This window comes from Aquarana catesbeiana, linkage group LG07 (genome assembly GCF_042186555.1).
Source record: "Aquarana catesbeiana isolate 2022-GZ linkage group LG07, ASM4218655v1, whole genome shotgun sequence".
Taxonomy (NCBI): Eukaryota; Metazoa; Chordata; class Amphibia; order Anura; family Ranidae; genus Aquarana; species Aquarana catesbeiana.
In genome coordinates, this window is record NC_133330.1 from 69,007,964 (window position 1) to 69,023,596 (window position 15,633).

General features: G+C 43.8%; 1 protein-coding gene across 1 annotated transcript in view; it reads left to right on the forward strand.

The window, feature by feature from the left end:
* The window catches only part of CHDH (choline dehydrogenase), a 54,940-nt gene that overhangs the window by 19,321 nt on the left and 19,986 nt on the right, over nt 1-15,633 (forward strand). Inside the window, exons 5-6 of the mRNA XM_073592289.1 lie at nt 3,986-4,120; nt 6,238-6,380. Coding sequence (XP_073448390.1) covers nt 3,986-4,120; nt 6,238-6,380 — 278 coding nt within the window. The remainder of the gene's footprint in view (nt 1-3,985; nt 4,121-6,237; nt 6,381-15,633) is intronic.

The window sequence follows — 15,633 nt, forward strand, 5'->3', positions numbered from 1 at the left end:
ACCAATTTACCATTTACTGTACATCGGTTGCAGAAAAATACAAGTTTTCTTTGATTTAGAGAATAAGGCCTTACCTTAGCTCTTGCTATATTTCTTAGCTTCAGAGACTCCCTGGTATATAGACAGAGAAACCAGTAAGACACAGGAAGGAGTTTACCAGCTGATCTCATTAGCACACCTTCACCCAGGTTTTCACATCTCTCCATGTGTACATTTGCCTGGCTTCCCCAGCGTTCCTTCAGATGGGCTCAGGCTGCATGCTAAACTCCCTGAGGCGGCATGCAGCCCACGGGACACCCCTGATGTAGCGCAAGAGTTTGCCTGATTGGATACAGAGTGATTGGATAGATGGTGTCTCCTCCTACTTCATAGTTTTGGTAAATCTAAAGGAGATTTACAGAGATTTTACAATCAGTTTGTATAGTGTATGGCCACATTTATACACCTAAAATTACCTAGTTGTGCTTTCAGTGTCATTATTTAACGGCACACCAAACGAAGAAGCAAACAAATTTGGTGACAAATGCCATAACAAATGCAGTGACAAATGCAGTAATTAAAAAAAAAAAAAGTGAAACTTGCACCACGCCAAAATGTCCCATGAGTTACTTTGCAACATGTAGCGCAACATTGAAATCAACATGTAGCGCACTGGAAAAACTAGCCAGAAAACATGCGTTCCCACTACTCTAGGTGTGAATGGGGACTAGAAATGAAATTGGTGTGTTTACACAAGAACAATCAAGCTCCATTCACATCTGTACATTACCAAACACATGGCAAACTGAACAGAAAATGCACTCTTTGCCATGCATTTCAGAAATGCTGCAAATGTGCATCGTGTTTGTGTTGTGTTGTTTGTGCAACAAACGCACCAAAAACTGCGGAAACCATGCTCCAAAAGTTCTAGAGCTTCTCTGGGGTCATTGTTGCGCGTAGGGCAGCTCATTCAAGTGAATGGGCTGCCCTTTGCGAGACAAGTAAAAACACCTACAAAAAGCATGTGCAGGAATGTGAGTTTTCACTACGTGGAGATGTGAACGGGGCCTGACAACCGTCCACCCACTCCTATGTACTTGTAGAAAGGTGGCCATACACTATGCAATCTGATGGACAATCTCTGTACAATTACTTTTTAGATTTACCAGAACTATGGAATAGGACACATTTTAATTTGTATTGTATTAATAATTGATTTTTTTAATTTTTTAATTTGTTTTATAATTTTTTTTCACAATGTTTTTTTTTGGGGGGGGGGGGTTGGGGTAGTGGACAGTGTTTGTAGGGAAGGGGAGAGTGGTGTCAGTAGTTTTTTATTTTATTTTTTTACACTTTTTAATTTTTTTGAATTTTTTTACAATTTTTTTTCATATTTTTGGGGGGCTTTGGTGAGATGTCAGCATATACACTTGTTCATTTTTTTACTTCAAAGCAGATTATATATATATATATATATCTGCTCTGAAAAAAAGTAAAAAACATAACAAATAAACAAACTGTGTGTGTGTGTGTGTGTGTATGTATATATATATATATATATATATATATATATATATATATATATATATATATATATACTCAAAACAAGAAGAACGTTTGTTCTCTAGCGTTTGAGAATTCTCCCATTAAAATCAATGCAATTTGGTCCATCACAAAATGGCCGCCAGCCGGAGCCCTAATTACAAGGACAGATTGTTTAGTGTTGATGGGGAAGCTGTTTGTAGAGACGTCTGCGGGGACAAAATCGGTCTTCACAGATGTTCCCCGCACCGATCATTCCCGGGAGATCGGGAGGTGCTTGCGGGTGTGCGGGAGCCGCTGCAGAAATGCGGGAGTTTCCCACACCTCGCGGGAGACTTGAGATGTCTGCTATCACATCCTCTACTTTGATGCAACAAGGAAGTGAAGGCTTCTGGGAGATTACCTACAGGAAGTGAATGCTGAGTGATGATCTACAGGAAGTGATGGAATCTGAAAATAATTGTAAAAATTCAAATAAAAGCAAGATTTTAAACCACCTGTTGATAAGATAAGTGAGAGAAAAGCATCATTGGGATGGCTGGGCCAGAAATGGCATTGGAAATTTTTTCTATTACTTATGAAAACTGAAATTCTGCCCAAAAAGGTGAACTTTTCCTTTAAGACTTAAGCTGTGAAGGGCAGGTGAACTCCGGCACAGAGCCCACTCGCACTCCTGTAGCAGATGGTGCAAGTCTGAAAAGGAGGGTCCCACACCACCACTGGTATCGTCCACAAGAAACTTTATTGGAAACTGCGCAGACAGAACATGGTTCTGCAATGGTGTTCTGTTTGAGCAGTCCCCAATAAAGTTTCTTGTGGATGATACCAACGGTGTGGGGCCCTCCTTTTCAATTGACATATAATTGTATTATTCTTATAATAATTATAAACAGATGTCCAGGGCACCCCACCCCCCTTAGATCAGATGTCAAGAGCCCGCCCACTATTAGAAGTCAAGAATCCCCCACCCTCTCTCACATCACAGTGCACCCCCCTTACCTTGTGCTGCTGCCGTGAAGAAGCTGGGGCAGAGCTGAGATGCAGAAAATGCAGGGTCAGGATCAGAGGAGGGCTGGAGTTAGCTGCTGGAGTCTGCTGAATGCTGAGACCAGGGGAGGTAGAGGCAAGGGGTTCCTGCAGCTGTATAGCGAGGCACAGGATCTGTAGGAGGAGTTCTGTAATCCTCTCTGTGCCGACTGCTGAGACCAGGTAGGGGCAGAGGCGAGGGGGGTGCCACAGCCACAGGAGAGGTGTGAGGATCACATGAAATGGCCTTGTGGGCTGGATTCAGCCCGTGGCCTTCTGTTTGCCACATGTGGCATAGAGTATGTGTCCATATGGAAGAGGTCATATAGAAGTTGAATATTAACAGTATAATAAAAAAAATGTAATGTCTATACCAAGTAAAATGTTTCAGTATCAAATGGTACTCTCTCAGTAAGAAAAACAGAGTATGAGATTACTGAAGTATTGTAGGTTTATATCAGTTTACAATAGTGAGTGAGATAGTTGACATATGGAAAAGTATTAACGTAATGGTACGTCCCAAGGGATCCACTTTTTTTTAAAAAATTGTAAGGTATCAAATAGTGTATGATGGATACGCTCTGAAAGTTTAATCTGTTCCATTCTGTTTATTATTTGTGGCCAGGAAACGCAAGTTAAATGCTATTGTCCATTGGATGGAGCTGAAAAGGGTATGAATCAATCTACTGCAAGGGGTGGGTAAATCTGGTATAGGCGCAAATAATTAAGCACATCTGAGGTGTTAAAGAAATTGTTTTGCCCATTAATTGTTCGATTTTGGTGACTGACTGTTGCTATATAGGTTTTAGATATTTGCAGTTTCAGAAAATATGTGTAAAAGTACCTTGGTCTGGGGCAAGTAGCTCTTTTGAAAAATACACTGATATGTACATTTTCATAACAGTTTAAGTTTTCTTAAATGTCCCTCGGTGTATTTCTATCCTCCACCTCATGTCCTCTCCAGCTTGTAAATGACCCGTCTTCATACATTGCATGGTCACTGCAGCAGGGTGGTTTATATCAGTGATCTCCAAACTGTGGCCCGGTGGCCAGATGCCGCCCTTTGCTTGCTTTTACCCAGCCTTACCCTTGGGGCCATAATTCCTCTCAATGAGACCAACAATGGGGACCAATGACACCAACGATGGGGCACAATTTCTCCCAATGACACAAGCAATTGGGCCCAATGATGGGGCACAATTTTTCCCAGTGACACCAACAATAGAGCACAATTCCCCCCACTAATGCCAATGATGAGGCACAGTTACTTCCACTGAAACAAACAATAAGGCATTTAACCCCCCCCCCCCTCCACTGATGGGACTTTTTCTGCTCCCAATGGCCACAGTCTGGCCCCCCTAAAGTCTGAAGGACAGTAAACTGGCCCTTTGCTTAGAAAGTTTGGAGACCCCTGGTTTATATTATTGTTTTACTGTAGGTGTGGGACAGAATCTTCAGGACCACCTGGAAGTTTACATTCAGCAGATGTGCACCAAACCCATCACTTTATACGGAGCACAAAAACCTCTCAAGATGCTGAAGATTGGCCTAGAATGGATGTGGAAGTTCACAGGTAAGCGTGAACTTTGGCTTACCCCCCAATGGTCCCGAATAGGATGAGATTTTCTTGAATTTTGACCTTTGTATCATGTACAGGGGCTTTGTCCCACATCACTTTATCCATTCACTATATACTAGCTTTCATGAATCTGTCATATCTCTGCCCATATTTCCCCACTATGTTCATATATCTCGCCTGAATTTCCTTATTCCGCCTCCACCAGTCTGCCCATCTAACTTCGTCCTCATCTCTCACTACATGATTTATATTTCCATCTGTCCATCATTCACATACCCATTCCACCCCGGTATCTGTCTGATTCTTGTTCACACATTCCCACCACTTTCACATCTCCTCCATCCTACGCCAGCCTTGTCCTGCCTCTACCAATTGCCCCCACAAACCCTCTGGCTTATGTATGACTGCACTTCCACTTTCGGTGTGCCAGTCATAGTGTGCTCGTATTTACATTAGTTTTGTCTGTCATCTTTAATCATGATCCCTCTACCGTCCTCACCTGGTTCAAGTAAGACCCTTCCCATTCCTTCCAGTTACACTCTAGTACTCCATACACTATTACTCTTCTCTTGATTTACCATGCATTTTATTATCTCATTTAAGGGATCTGTTTCATGTGGCAGTCCTGAGATTTATTCAGCTTTGCCACACAGAACAGCTCTGTCTAGCAGGGTAAAAGATCTGACATTTACAGAATGATGCCATGTGTCTGTATCCATCTCTGCAGCAGCTGAAAGACGGTTTCTCTCACTCTTCCTCCCGCCCGTTTTCAGCTGCTGCAGGGAGAGACACAGACACAAGGCATAGTTCTGTATTTGCCCCCTGCCCTGCCACACTGATCTCCCTTCCTGTCTTGCCCACTTCTAATTCCAATGTGTGTGTCCCCTGCATGCCCAGGCCTCCCTCCCACAGCTTTGCCGGCTTCCCTCTCCCGCCGGCTGCTGAGAGTGAAGCCGGGAACACAATGAGATGTGTCAGAATAGAGAGCAGTCGAAGGGGCTGGTAAATATGTCCTTTTCTGAATGGATACAGTGAGTGATCGGTACCGATCACTCCTTTGTCCATGCATAACTGAAGCATTGTAAACTGTGTTTACTATACTTCGGTTTATGGATGAACAGAAGCTTCTGTCTCCTGTTCATTCAACTGGAGTGCTGCAGAGAAATAAAATGAAAAATCTGTGTCCTTAATTCCATGTAAAAAGTAATAACAAATTGTGAAAAAATATTTTTAAAAATTCTAAAACAATAATGATAAAAAAAACAACAAAAAAAACTAAGGGCTCATTCACACAAGTTCTCTGGCCCATACAGTGTGAATTAGTGGTTTGCTGGAGGCTGGAGCCACCTGTTACCCTATGAGGATGAAGCAGCTGTACGAACACAGCCACAGGTGAACACAGCCACAGGTCCTAATTTGCTAATTGTGCAGGTGTGGGTGAGTGACCCCAAATAGACACTGTCAGTGTTTGGAAGCCATACACCTGCATCCACACGCCTGCCAAATTAGGACCTGCAGCTGCTGCGTCCCCATAGTGTAACATAGGCTGCCTGCCTGCACACAGCTCCAGCCACATTAGAAAAAGAAAAACATTGATTTACACTGTACAGGCCACAGCACCTATGTGAATGAGCCCCAAGACCTCATTTACACACATAACTTTATTTATTAACTCAATACAGTTTTATCTTTTAGATTTAGGTGGAATTTTTAAAGTTATGTTATGTTTGTGTACCCATGGTTTCCTATAGACTTTCTATTAGATTGTGCTTTTTCGGAAAGAGCACCAAAGATACAAAATACAGGACTTTTGGTGACTTTTATGGGAAACCGCAGGAACACCTGCTCTGAGGCCAAACTGCAGCACAGCAGTGTGACACAAGCCTAAGTTTAGACCTAAGTCTTAGTTTTATTATAACCAGGTCTAAATATACATTTCATTAGGTAAATACAAATGTTGCAAAAAGCATAAATTTGTCTTAAATGAAAAAAAAGTGCCAGATGGATTTCTAGATACATAGTTTCACAAAATAAATTAATAATTGCTTTTCATGATTACGCATTACAAAAAAATGGAAAAATGCAATTTTCTTTTGTTCATTGGCATATAGGAGATGGAGCAACATCGCACTTGGAGACTGGTGGATTCATTCGTAGTGCTTCTGGTGTGGAACATCCTGACATCCAGTTCCACTTCCTCCCATCTCAGGTCATAGACCACGGACGTGTGAGCCCCAAAATAGAGGCTTATCAGGTGAGTAGATTACAAAGTCTTTCAGACTGTACTCTAATAAATCATGTTTTGGCTGCTTTTACCTCCAATATCTATATAAATTGAGGAAATAAGCCCTAAATCTAATCACAAATCTTTTGGACATCTGTCACAAAAGATAATGGGGCTCAATTGGGTCATGTATAGAAATATTGCATGCGATATTGAAAAGCTCAATTCACAAAAGGTTTATATGGTATTTACGTTTGGTAAATTCTGCAAAAACCTAGTTGAACGTCAATTCACTGAACTGAACCAGATGGAACACTTAATCCACTCATGTAAAAATAAACAAGACATTTACTTTGACAAAGGTAAAGCTCTTTTGGGATCTGACCTGTGATAATGCTCTTCTTCTCACCTCATGTATCAGCAGCCAGCGTTCATCGTGATTGATGCTGGATTTACTTTGGGGGACATTCATTTTGTGTTTTCCTTTTTCTAATAAAGGACTTGTCAAAAACTGGCTCTGGATTTTCATACCTTGGCCATTTTTTTTGGGTGAATGAGTAGGAGTACTATGTACCTCCTACTTATTCACACGGGGAAGCTGGGATCTGTGGGCTTGTTAAAGGGGGCTTCCAGATTCCGATAAATCACCCCCCACTACCACCAGGCCAGGTTTGTGGGGAAGAGGCCCTTGTTCTCATCACCATGAGGACAAGGTGCTTTTGGGGGGCAATCCAAACCCCTCCAAGCACCTCCTATGTTTGAGGGCATGTGGCTTTGTATGGTTCAATACGGAGGGTGCTTGCTCGTTCCCACCCCCCCACACTTTCCTGGGCTGCATGCTCGGATAGGGGTCTGGTATGGATTTTTGGGGGGGACCTCATGCCAATTTTTTTAAAAAAATTGGGGTGAGGTTACCTCTAACATCCATACCAGACTCGAAGGGCCTGACCTGGATTGGGGGGACTCCATGCTGTTGTGGTGTTCTGTGTTTTTTTTTTTTTGTTTTTTTTATGCCATCTTTTCTTTTGTTTACATTCTTCTGTGAACAGGGAATCCCACTGACAGCAGATGAGTCATGGTTGTTAGGGATGCGGCAGGTGCTGGCTCTTTAACAACCAGTTATGCATTGGCTGTTGAGGACGGCTTTAAAATACCAAACGTTTTCATTACTAATATACAACATCACTTCAAGAAATAGTGCATGCGGTATTTAAGTAGTGTTTTTTTAGTGAATTGAAAAAATAAATTTTTAAACACTGAGCCATTTCACAAATGATCCTAAAGCGGTAGATAACATTTCATGAATGGATACCTGTATTTCCTGAATACATATGTAGCACCCTCTACCATAGGTAGGTGCTAAAAGTGTAGTGTTGTAGGTTTTGTCAGTACAGGTAAATTTAAACAGGCCCCAAGCTAGGCCTGCTTGTTTTTGGGTGTAACCATCTGTACAAATGTAAAACATTTTTTGCAGGATATTGCTCTGGGATTTCATTACTGAAAAGAAATTGAAAATCGAAGAGGAACTTCACTGTACCTAAAAGTTTTATTTTTAGTCTCTGGTAATCGTTCCTGTATGTAAATAAAAAAACACACACTTAGTTGATGGAGTTCAGCGTTGTCCTCCTCTGCCCAGAATTCTTCTTTGTCGCTCCGGCACTGCAGGAAATGAAAAGTAAAAAATGAAAAAACTGTTTTTATTGTTTCATTTTTTTTTTCCATTGGGTAAGAGGGAGAGGAGAGGAGGTAGATGATAGGAGGTAGAGGAGAGGAAGTCATATTCATGGGTGCAGGTCCACTTTGAGATGGGTATTGAGCTGACAACTCCTCTGCACAGAAATATCAAGCAGCATTGTCAACCCTGACTGGGTTCTTCCCTGCTGGACCACAGAATACAGTACCTGCTCTTTCCCTTACCTCTGTAAAGCAGGTCTGTGATTTCTGTGCAGCTGTGGCGTTGTGAGCTCACTACAGTAAGTTAGGAGCTCATTGGATTTCTGGCAAGATACAGCTTTCTAGAGACAAACAGGATGTTTTTCGTTATTTTTCGCTAACCTTAAAATACAGCCTATTAATCCTCTAAAACTGAAAGTGGTTGTAAACCCTTCCATATACCCAGCAAAGTGACTGGCCTGAGGTGATATACAGAGAGATGAAACACATCCTCCTCCATAATTTGTACCTGTCTATCTGCAGCCTTCTCTTCTCTATATCCTTTCAGTGTGCTTAATTATAAAGCGTGTCTGAGAGTTCAGAAAAAGGGGGCAAGAGAGCTGAATTTACACTCTGCAGAGCTCAGTGAGGAGAGCTCTGACAGCTGATTGGAGGGAAGAGACACAGCAACTTTCCCACAGTACACAGGAACAGAGCTGAAGCTGTTAATCTGCTGGTTGTCTCTCCCTGTCATCATTTTTCTCTTGGTGTCAGGAAAACCTATCAGAAGTGATTCGTGCAGATAGCCAAAGAACAAGCAGCAGACAAAAGTGACACTTAGTGCTCCTAATTGAGATAAGTACACACTATAGAACAGGGATGGATTGACGCAAAGGGGCAAGGGGGCAACTGCCTCTTGGGCTATTCTGATGCCTGTAAAAAAGTTGTACCATGGGGGGCTGTGGCCAGGCTGTGAGAGTAGACAGTTGCACCAGCATGGCACTAGCGCTCCGCTCCTATACTGAGCCTTGAGCCTTTTCCCCTGTTTCCTCGCTACAGAGCTGCTGTGTGTCCCCCAAAGCCCCTGCTCCCAGCTGCAGCTTACCCGAATATCTACCGGCAAGCAAAGAGCTGTCAGACCGCCAGTGCTCACAGCCCAGAGCCAGCACTGACAGTTCCCCCCTCCTCCTCCCGCATAGATGGAAATTTGAAGCCCAGCAGCCAAAAGAGGAAAGGTACAGCCTGCCAATCCATCCATCCATTGTGAGTGAAGTTTCCCCTTCCCTCCCTTCTCTTTCTTGCCTCCCAGTGAGTACTCTAATGTAAGAGGGACTCTGATGTAAGGGGGGCTTTGCTTTAGTGAGCAGAGACCCCCTTACATCAGAGTTCACCTTTACGCCAGTGCCCACAGCATTCCCCCTTACAACAGAGCTCCCCTTAAATCAGGGTTCCCCTTTACATTCTGGAGTCCACAAAAATCCCCCTTACAGTGTAAGTGAAAATTCTCTATTTCAGGGGGCACTTTGTGGACTCTGATGTAAGCGGGGCTCTGCTTTTTCTTTGTTTCTTTCTTTTTTTCTCTCTCACCCTCTCTTTCTTTCATGTTTGTGTACATGTCTTTATAAGGCTGGCCACAGACAGACTAGAATTTGGCCAGGTCAGCAGGAAATTTCAGTTCGTCTATGGGCAGGCTCATGGGCATAGCATAAGGGTTTGCATGGGTCACAATCGCAACCCCGTTCCTAGCTCCAGGGGGCCCCACAGCCTCCCTGTCATATTATCATATCCTCCACAAAATCCAGCTCCAATCTGCCCTAGGGCCCCACGCTCAACTACTGGGCTTCTACTTTGTCTTACACAGTCCACACCCCTCTGTTCCCATTGGCTGGGGAGAAGCTGTGAGCCATTTCCTGAATGCAGAGGAGTATGAGGTGAGAACATCCCAGGATGGGGAAGTGTCTGTGCTGTGTGCTGGCAACATGGAATGGTAATCGAGCTCAGCGAGTTAAGAGGAAGAGAGTGCCGTCCTGTAGCCACGATGGGACGAATGTCACTGGTGAGGTATGACACTGCTCAGTGTCGCCTAGTCACCAGCTGGGATTCTCTGTACCCCCCCACCCGGGGATGTCTACTTACCCCACTTCCCTGACAACTGGGGTAAAGACACACACCTCCAGGAGGTAACCTTCCCCCAACACCTGCCAACACTGACAGAGAAACCTTCAGAAATTGCTAAAACAAATCCCTTAACACCTCCTCAGGGGGCCCCCGAAGGGCTGCAGGCTCCAGATTTTGTGTCACATGGCTTTGCTCTCCCAGATCTAAGTTGCTCCCCCCAAAGCCCCCTAACCACCCCCTCCACCCTGCATGCTATGTCCAGCTGCTGAGCTCCTTTCTCATTACAACACTCTATACTGTTCCTCCTCCGCAGGGCTGAAATCACATTCCTTTACTACACTGCCATTCCGACCAGAGAATTTCACAGGTCAGAAGGGCAACATAAAAGCCAGATACACCCTGTGAAGACTGACAGACTGTGTGTAAAGGAATGTGATTTCAGCCCTGTGTAGTGGGGGGGGGGCTGTATACAGTGCTGGGATGGGAAAAGAGCTCTGCCAAGTGACCTACCAGGGGTCCCTGTCCTCTGATTCTCCAGTGGTAATCTCTGTCCTCTGATTCTCTAGCGGTAATCATTGTCCTCTGATGTAAAGAGGAACTCTGTGAACTCAAAACTCTTAAGCCACTTTGAATATCTTGGCGTGCGGTGGATGTATCTGCATGCACGTTGGAAGTAGTGGGGGGCCAGGTCAACTTTTGCATCGGAGCCCACAAGCTTCAAGCTACGCCTCTGGGCAGGCTGATTGTACAGAAGTCAAGCTGCCAGCAGTGATTATCGTATTCTGATATATATATATTTATTGTGATATTTGGGCATGTCTAGCTCAGTGGTAGATGCGTTTTCAGTGAGTTCACAGCCAACAGGAACTTCAGTTTAAGGGGGCATGGTAGCCCACTTTTATTGAAAGTAACAAAAATGAAAAGTTCATACATGCATGGGTTGCCCACACAGGGGTTCTTCTCCCAAAAATTACAACAAAAATGCCAAGCCACCTGCTTCTCAAGGCCCACTCAGCCTTGGTCGCAGTACAAAGCTGCGCAGGCCCACTCCTGGCCTCTAGGAAGGGGTTCTCCTGACACTCCAAGGTTTCACGCTCCTCTAAGACTCATGGTCCCCTCTGGTCCCCAGGACTCTCTCTTCCAGTTGTCTAAGCTATGGTCTCCCCGACTCTCTCAGCTGGCCCAACTCTCTGACCACTGACCTGGAACCTCTCCCACATGCAGTGCCATTTCAAGGATATTGCCTGGGTTCCTAAACGGTAGCACACCTCCCTCCTGGCTGCAGCAACTGCTCCAACACCAACTCCCCTGAGCTGTGTTCAGAACTGCCTTATAATGAGTGTGTGCACCTGGACACACACACACAACCTGCAGAACTTCTGGAAAGCCTGGACACAAGACTGAAGACTCCATCCCTCCTGCTCTTTGAAATCTTCAAGTTTCCAGCCCCAATCCAGACTTACAAAATCCAGAGAAGACTTGAAGCATAGTTTTCTCTGCTCATCAATCTTCTGCTGGAATTTCTCAAACTGCCTCTTTGAGAGTCCTGTGTCCATTTTACACTCATTTTCACCGAGACAGGGGCTCTCACAAAATATATATATATATATATATATATATATATATATATATATATATACACACACACATACGCACAAGCGTGTGTGTTTGAGCTTTGGGGCGCACACACTAATGCAATAGGTTGAGTACACCAATGCCTAAAGCCTTCCTGGTGAAGGGGAGTAAAAAGTCCCTGCCAGTGTCCTACTGAGTGTGGGATGAGGACAGAGCACAGGCTGCCCCCCAACATGGATGGTGTACACTGTGTCCGTGCTGTGTCCTGTGCCCCACCAAAGGTTCTCTTCCCCGGGCCAGGCCCAAGCGAGGTGCCCCCAGCTGCCCAGTTGGGGAACCCAGAGTGGTGCAGCAGACGCTGTCCAGTCCGACCTGCACGGTAAGCAGAGCTAGAGAGTACCTGGAGCAGAGCTTCAGCCCAGGATGGGGTCAGAAGGAGACAGGGAAGAGGGAGAGCGGGAGTTGTGTTGAGTCGCTGCACCATGGGCCTCTGCGTTGTACTAGCCCCCTGGGCCAAAAGTTGACAAGTCAGCCCCTGGTATAGAGGGATACGCTTTGTTCATATTTCATGTCTGAGGTTTACAATCACTTTAACGCAAACCTTGACCACCAGGTCATGACTCTATCTCTAATCCATAAACCTAACCCTTTGCCTTGTAAAAAGTATCAAGCATTTTTTTTAATAGAGTAGCACTGAAATCATTTCTTTACGGCTTGATGTGAATACAAATGTGAAAAACCATAAAGACGTGAAAAAAAGCAGCAGGCAGGGAACATGAGGTCAATGCTATGACACAAGTTATTATTTAATCCTCTTAATCTGAATCTTCATGGTGTTTTGATTCTTGTTATGCTCTTTTGGCATTTTTCAATCACAGCGTCACTCATAGCTGCTCGTTTGTCTCTAAGATTAAAAAGGATCATAGTGCAGAAATTTGTTACCAATGGCTAGAAGAGTTCAGCAGAAATTGGTGGTGGTGCTCACGATGGTGGTGGTAGTGGTTACTCAAAGAGAAGAAAAAGGACAAGGACGCTTTCTGTAACTGCTAATGTGTTACTGGAGGGAAATAAGAGCTGTTTTTGCAGCTAACCATAGATAGGCTAATTGATATACCGATCCAAAAAAAAGATTTGACTGTTCATTAGGATAAGTGAAAATTAACAGCAGACTTAATCATTTTAGGGCAATTGGTCGTTTTAATCTTTTGTGTTGGGAATAGGGGCGGGTATCTGGGCTTGGGTACACCAGTTTTTGCTTGTGTCGGCATTGCTTTTTCTCCCCATAATAGTCAATGGGAATTTCAAAACAACCTCTGGCATCTCAGAAGGCAGTCAGAGGCAGCGCAGAAAGCAGAAGCATTGAGATGTATGTAGTAAAGTAAATTGGGACACAGCAGCCACATGGACATAGTCAATTTCAAAATTTGACATGCAGACAGGATGGGATGCATGTATCCAAATGCAGTGTCTGCATTCGGATCTGTGCACACACTTCTATAGGTGAAGCTTTCTGTTGAATGCAGATGCAGCAAAAAGTGGCTCAGCATACTGGGCCTGTCTCAGCGCCTGTCTAAATGAGCCCTTAAGGGAATTTATCAAAACTGGAGCAGCTGTGGATGGCATCGATTTGCCGTTTTTTACCTTGTTTTATGTAAGTTTTCTACCTTTTTAAATAAAATGTCCTACCAGATTTACACTATGGCCATTTTTCCTTTATCCACATGCCTTTGAGCTCGAGAGTTTGGGTTCCCTGCTGTACCTCCATAGCCACGCTGTATACAGACAAGTTATAACATCAGCTGGACATCCCTTGCTTGGACAGCATACAGGCTTTTATTGCTTGCTTTGTGGTAAGCGCAAAATCTATGTGGTGGCGGATCACTGTGAGCGGGGTGTCTTTTTCATCTTCACTACCAAGTCTTTGTTGCGCTATTTTGAGGGGCTTTCCTTTGGGACTATTTTCAGTCAAGATTATATGCATATATTGATTCATATTTAATTTATATGGACATCACTGTTTGATTCACATTTAATATATAAGGACATCACTGTTTTTTTTAATATATTTTTCTGATTACTATATTAGTTTGAAATCTCTTTGGTGTTGTGATTTCCCAAGAGGAATTTTCAGATTATAATTTCATGATTATAATAGCTGTGGATGGCAACCAGTCAGCTCATAGCTTTCATTTTCAAAGCTGAGCAATCTGAAGATAGAAGCTGGTTGCCATGCGCAGCTGTTCCAGATTCTGACTGCACCAGTTTTGATAAATTCCCCTCACTTTGTTTTACATTTCTTATTCCTGACTACTGCATTCTAAGTACAGCACATGCTTTGTTAAAGTGGTTGTAAAGGCACAAGGTGCATTCTATGCATGAAGGTAAAAAACCTTCTGCGTGCAGCAGTCCCCCCCAGCCCTGCCTAATACTTACCTGAGCCCCCTCTCGATCCAATGATGTCCACGAGAGCATTGTCTCTCTGGGAACTCGCACTCCTGATTGGCTTTTGACAGCAGCGGGAGCCAAAAGTCAATCACAGCCAGTGAGCCAATCAGGAGATGGAGTGGGCGGGAATACGCCTTCTTGGATGCCCCTATAGCAAGCTGCTTGCTGTGGGGTCACCCGGGAGAGGGAGGGGCCAGGGGCGCTGGCGAGAGACCAGAGAAGAGGAGGATCGGGGCTGCTCTGTGCAAAACCACTGCACAGAACAGGAAAGTACAACATGTTTGTTATTTTAAAAAAAAATAAAAAATACAAACAAGACTTTAATGTCACTTGAAGGTTAGCCGTGTGTAGTAAAGGAAATGCAATTGAACAGTTTTATTTAATTAAAATGAGTATACTGAGGTTAGTACTGTCTGTTACATACTTGCTTGTGGCACAGTCATTAGAGCATATGGCCATTTAAGCCCTTCCCATTGTTGATGCAATCTGACCACACCCACAGTTTTGGCTATATTGCCACATTTTTCTTAGGGGGGGTGCAAAAAAAATGGCCAGCCCCGGGTGCCAGATGTGATAGCTACGCCACTGGTTATGAGAGAAGCATGCGCACTGCCATTGTTGGTATCCTTTTAAAAAAAAAAAAGTCTGTTGCCTGCCAATGTCTGCCCTATTCCAAGTCAGTATAAGTAGTACAGCCAAGGAACTAGCATCCTAAACGGAGAGATCCACAATGACGGTCTCCATAATCTTTCATGACAGAGTCCCTTAAGAGCCCATTCACACAGGGACGACTTGTCAGGCGACCTAGTCGCCTGACAAGTCGCCTCCCGTTCTGTGCTATGGAACCGTTCTAAGGGGAGCGACGCAAGTGAGGTGAGGCGACCTGCGAGTCGTGTTGCCCCTGTGTGAATGGGGTCTTGAGCAACCCGAACGCTTGTAAATGTTTGAGCCTTTTCATATATTTTAGAAATCCTGTATATTTAGAGGCAGCCTTGGCACTTGTGTTTACAATGTGTTTGCTGAAGTCTGGAAATGTGTTTGTGAGATCCAGAATTCTAATTAATGACATATGAATGCAGAGCTGTGCATTCTGGGATTGAATGTGCTATTAAGAGCAAATGAACGCCATTACACTGATGTCTGTGACAACTTGATGGCTCACAGGTAATTTGTGACAAGTCAAAAAATTAGACGTCTATTTAAATGAAGCGTCAAGCTATAAAAATCTTCCTAAACACCAGATGTCTCATTTAACTCAAATGTTGGGAGTCACTGAGTCTGGACATAATGGATTTAATGGATTTAAGCTTTGAAGACAGAAGAATACATTTTCAGGTAGAGGAGAATGTATGTGTTGAGCAGGCTCTACAGTATGTAACACTCTAATTAAACATTTTCCTTACAATCACATTCGATTTATTAAAGTGGAACTTAACTGTATCTGAGCACCACAAACTAAAAACACTATTTAAAGTGGTTTTAAAGTTCGAAC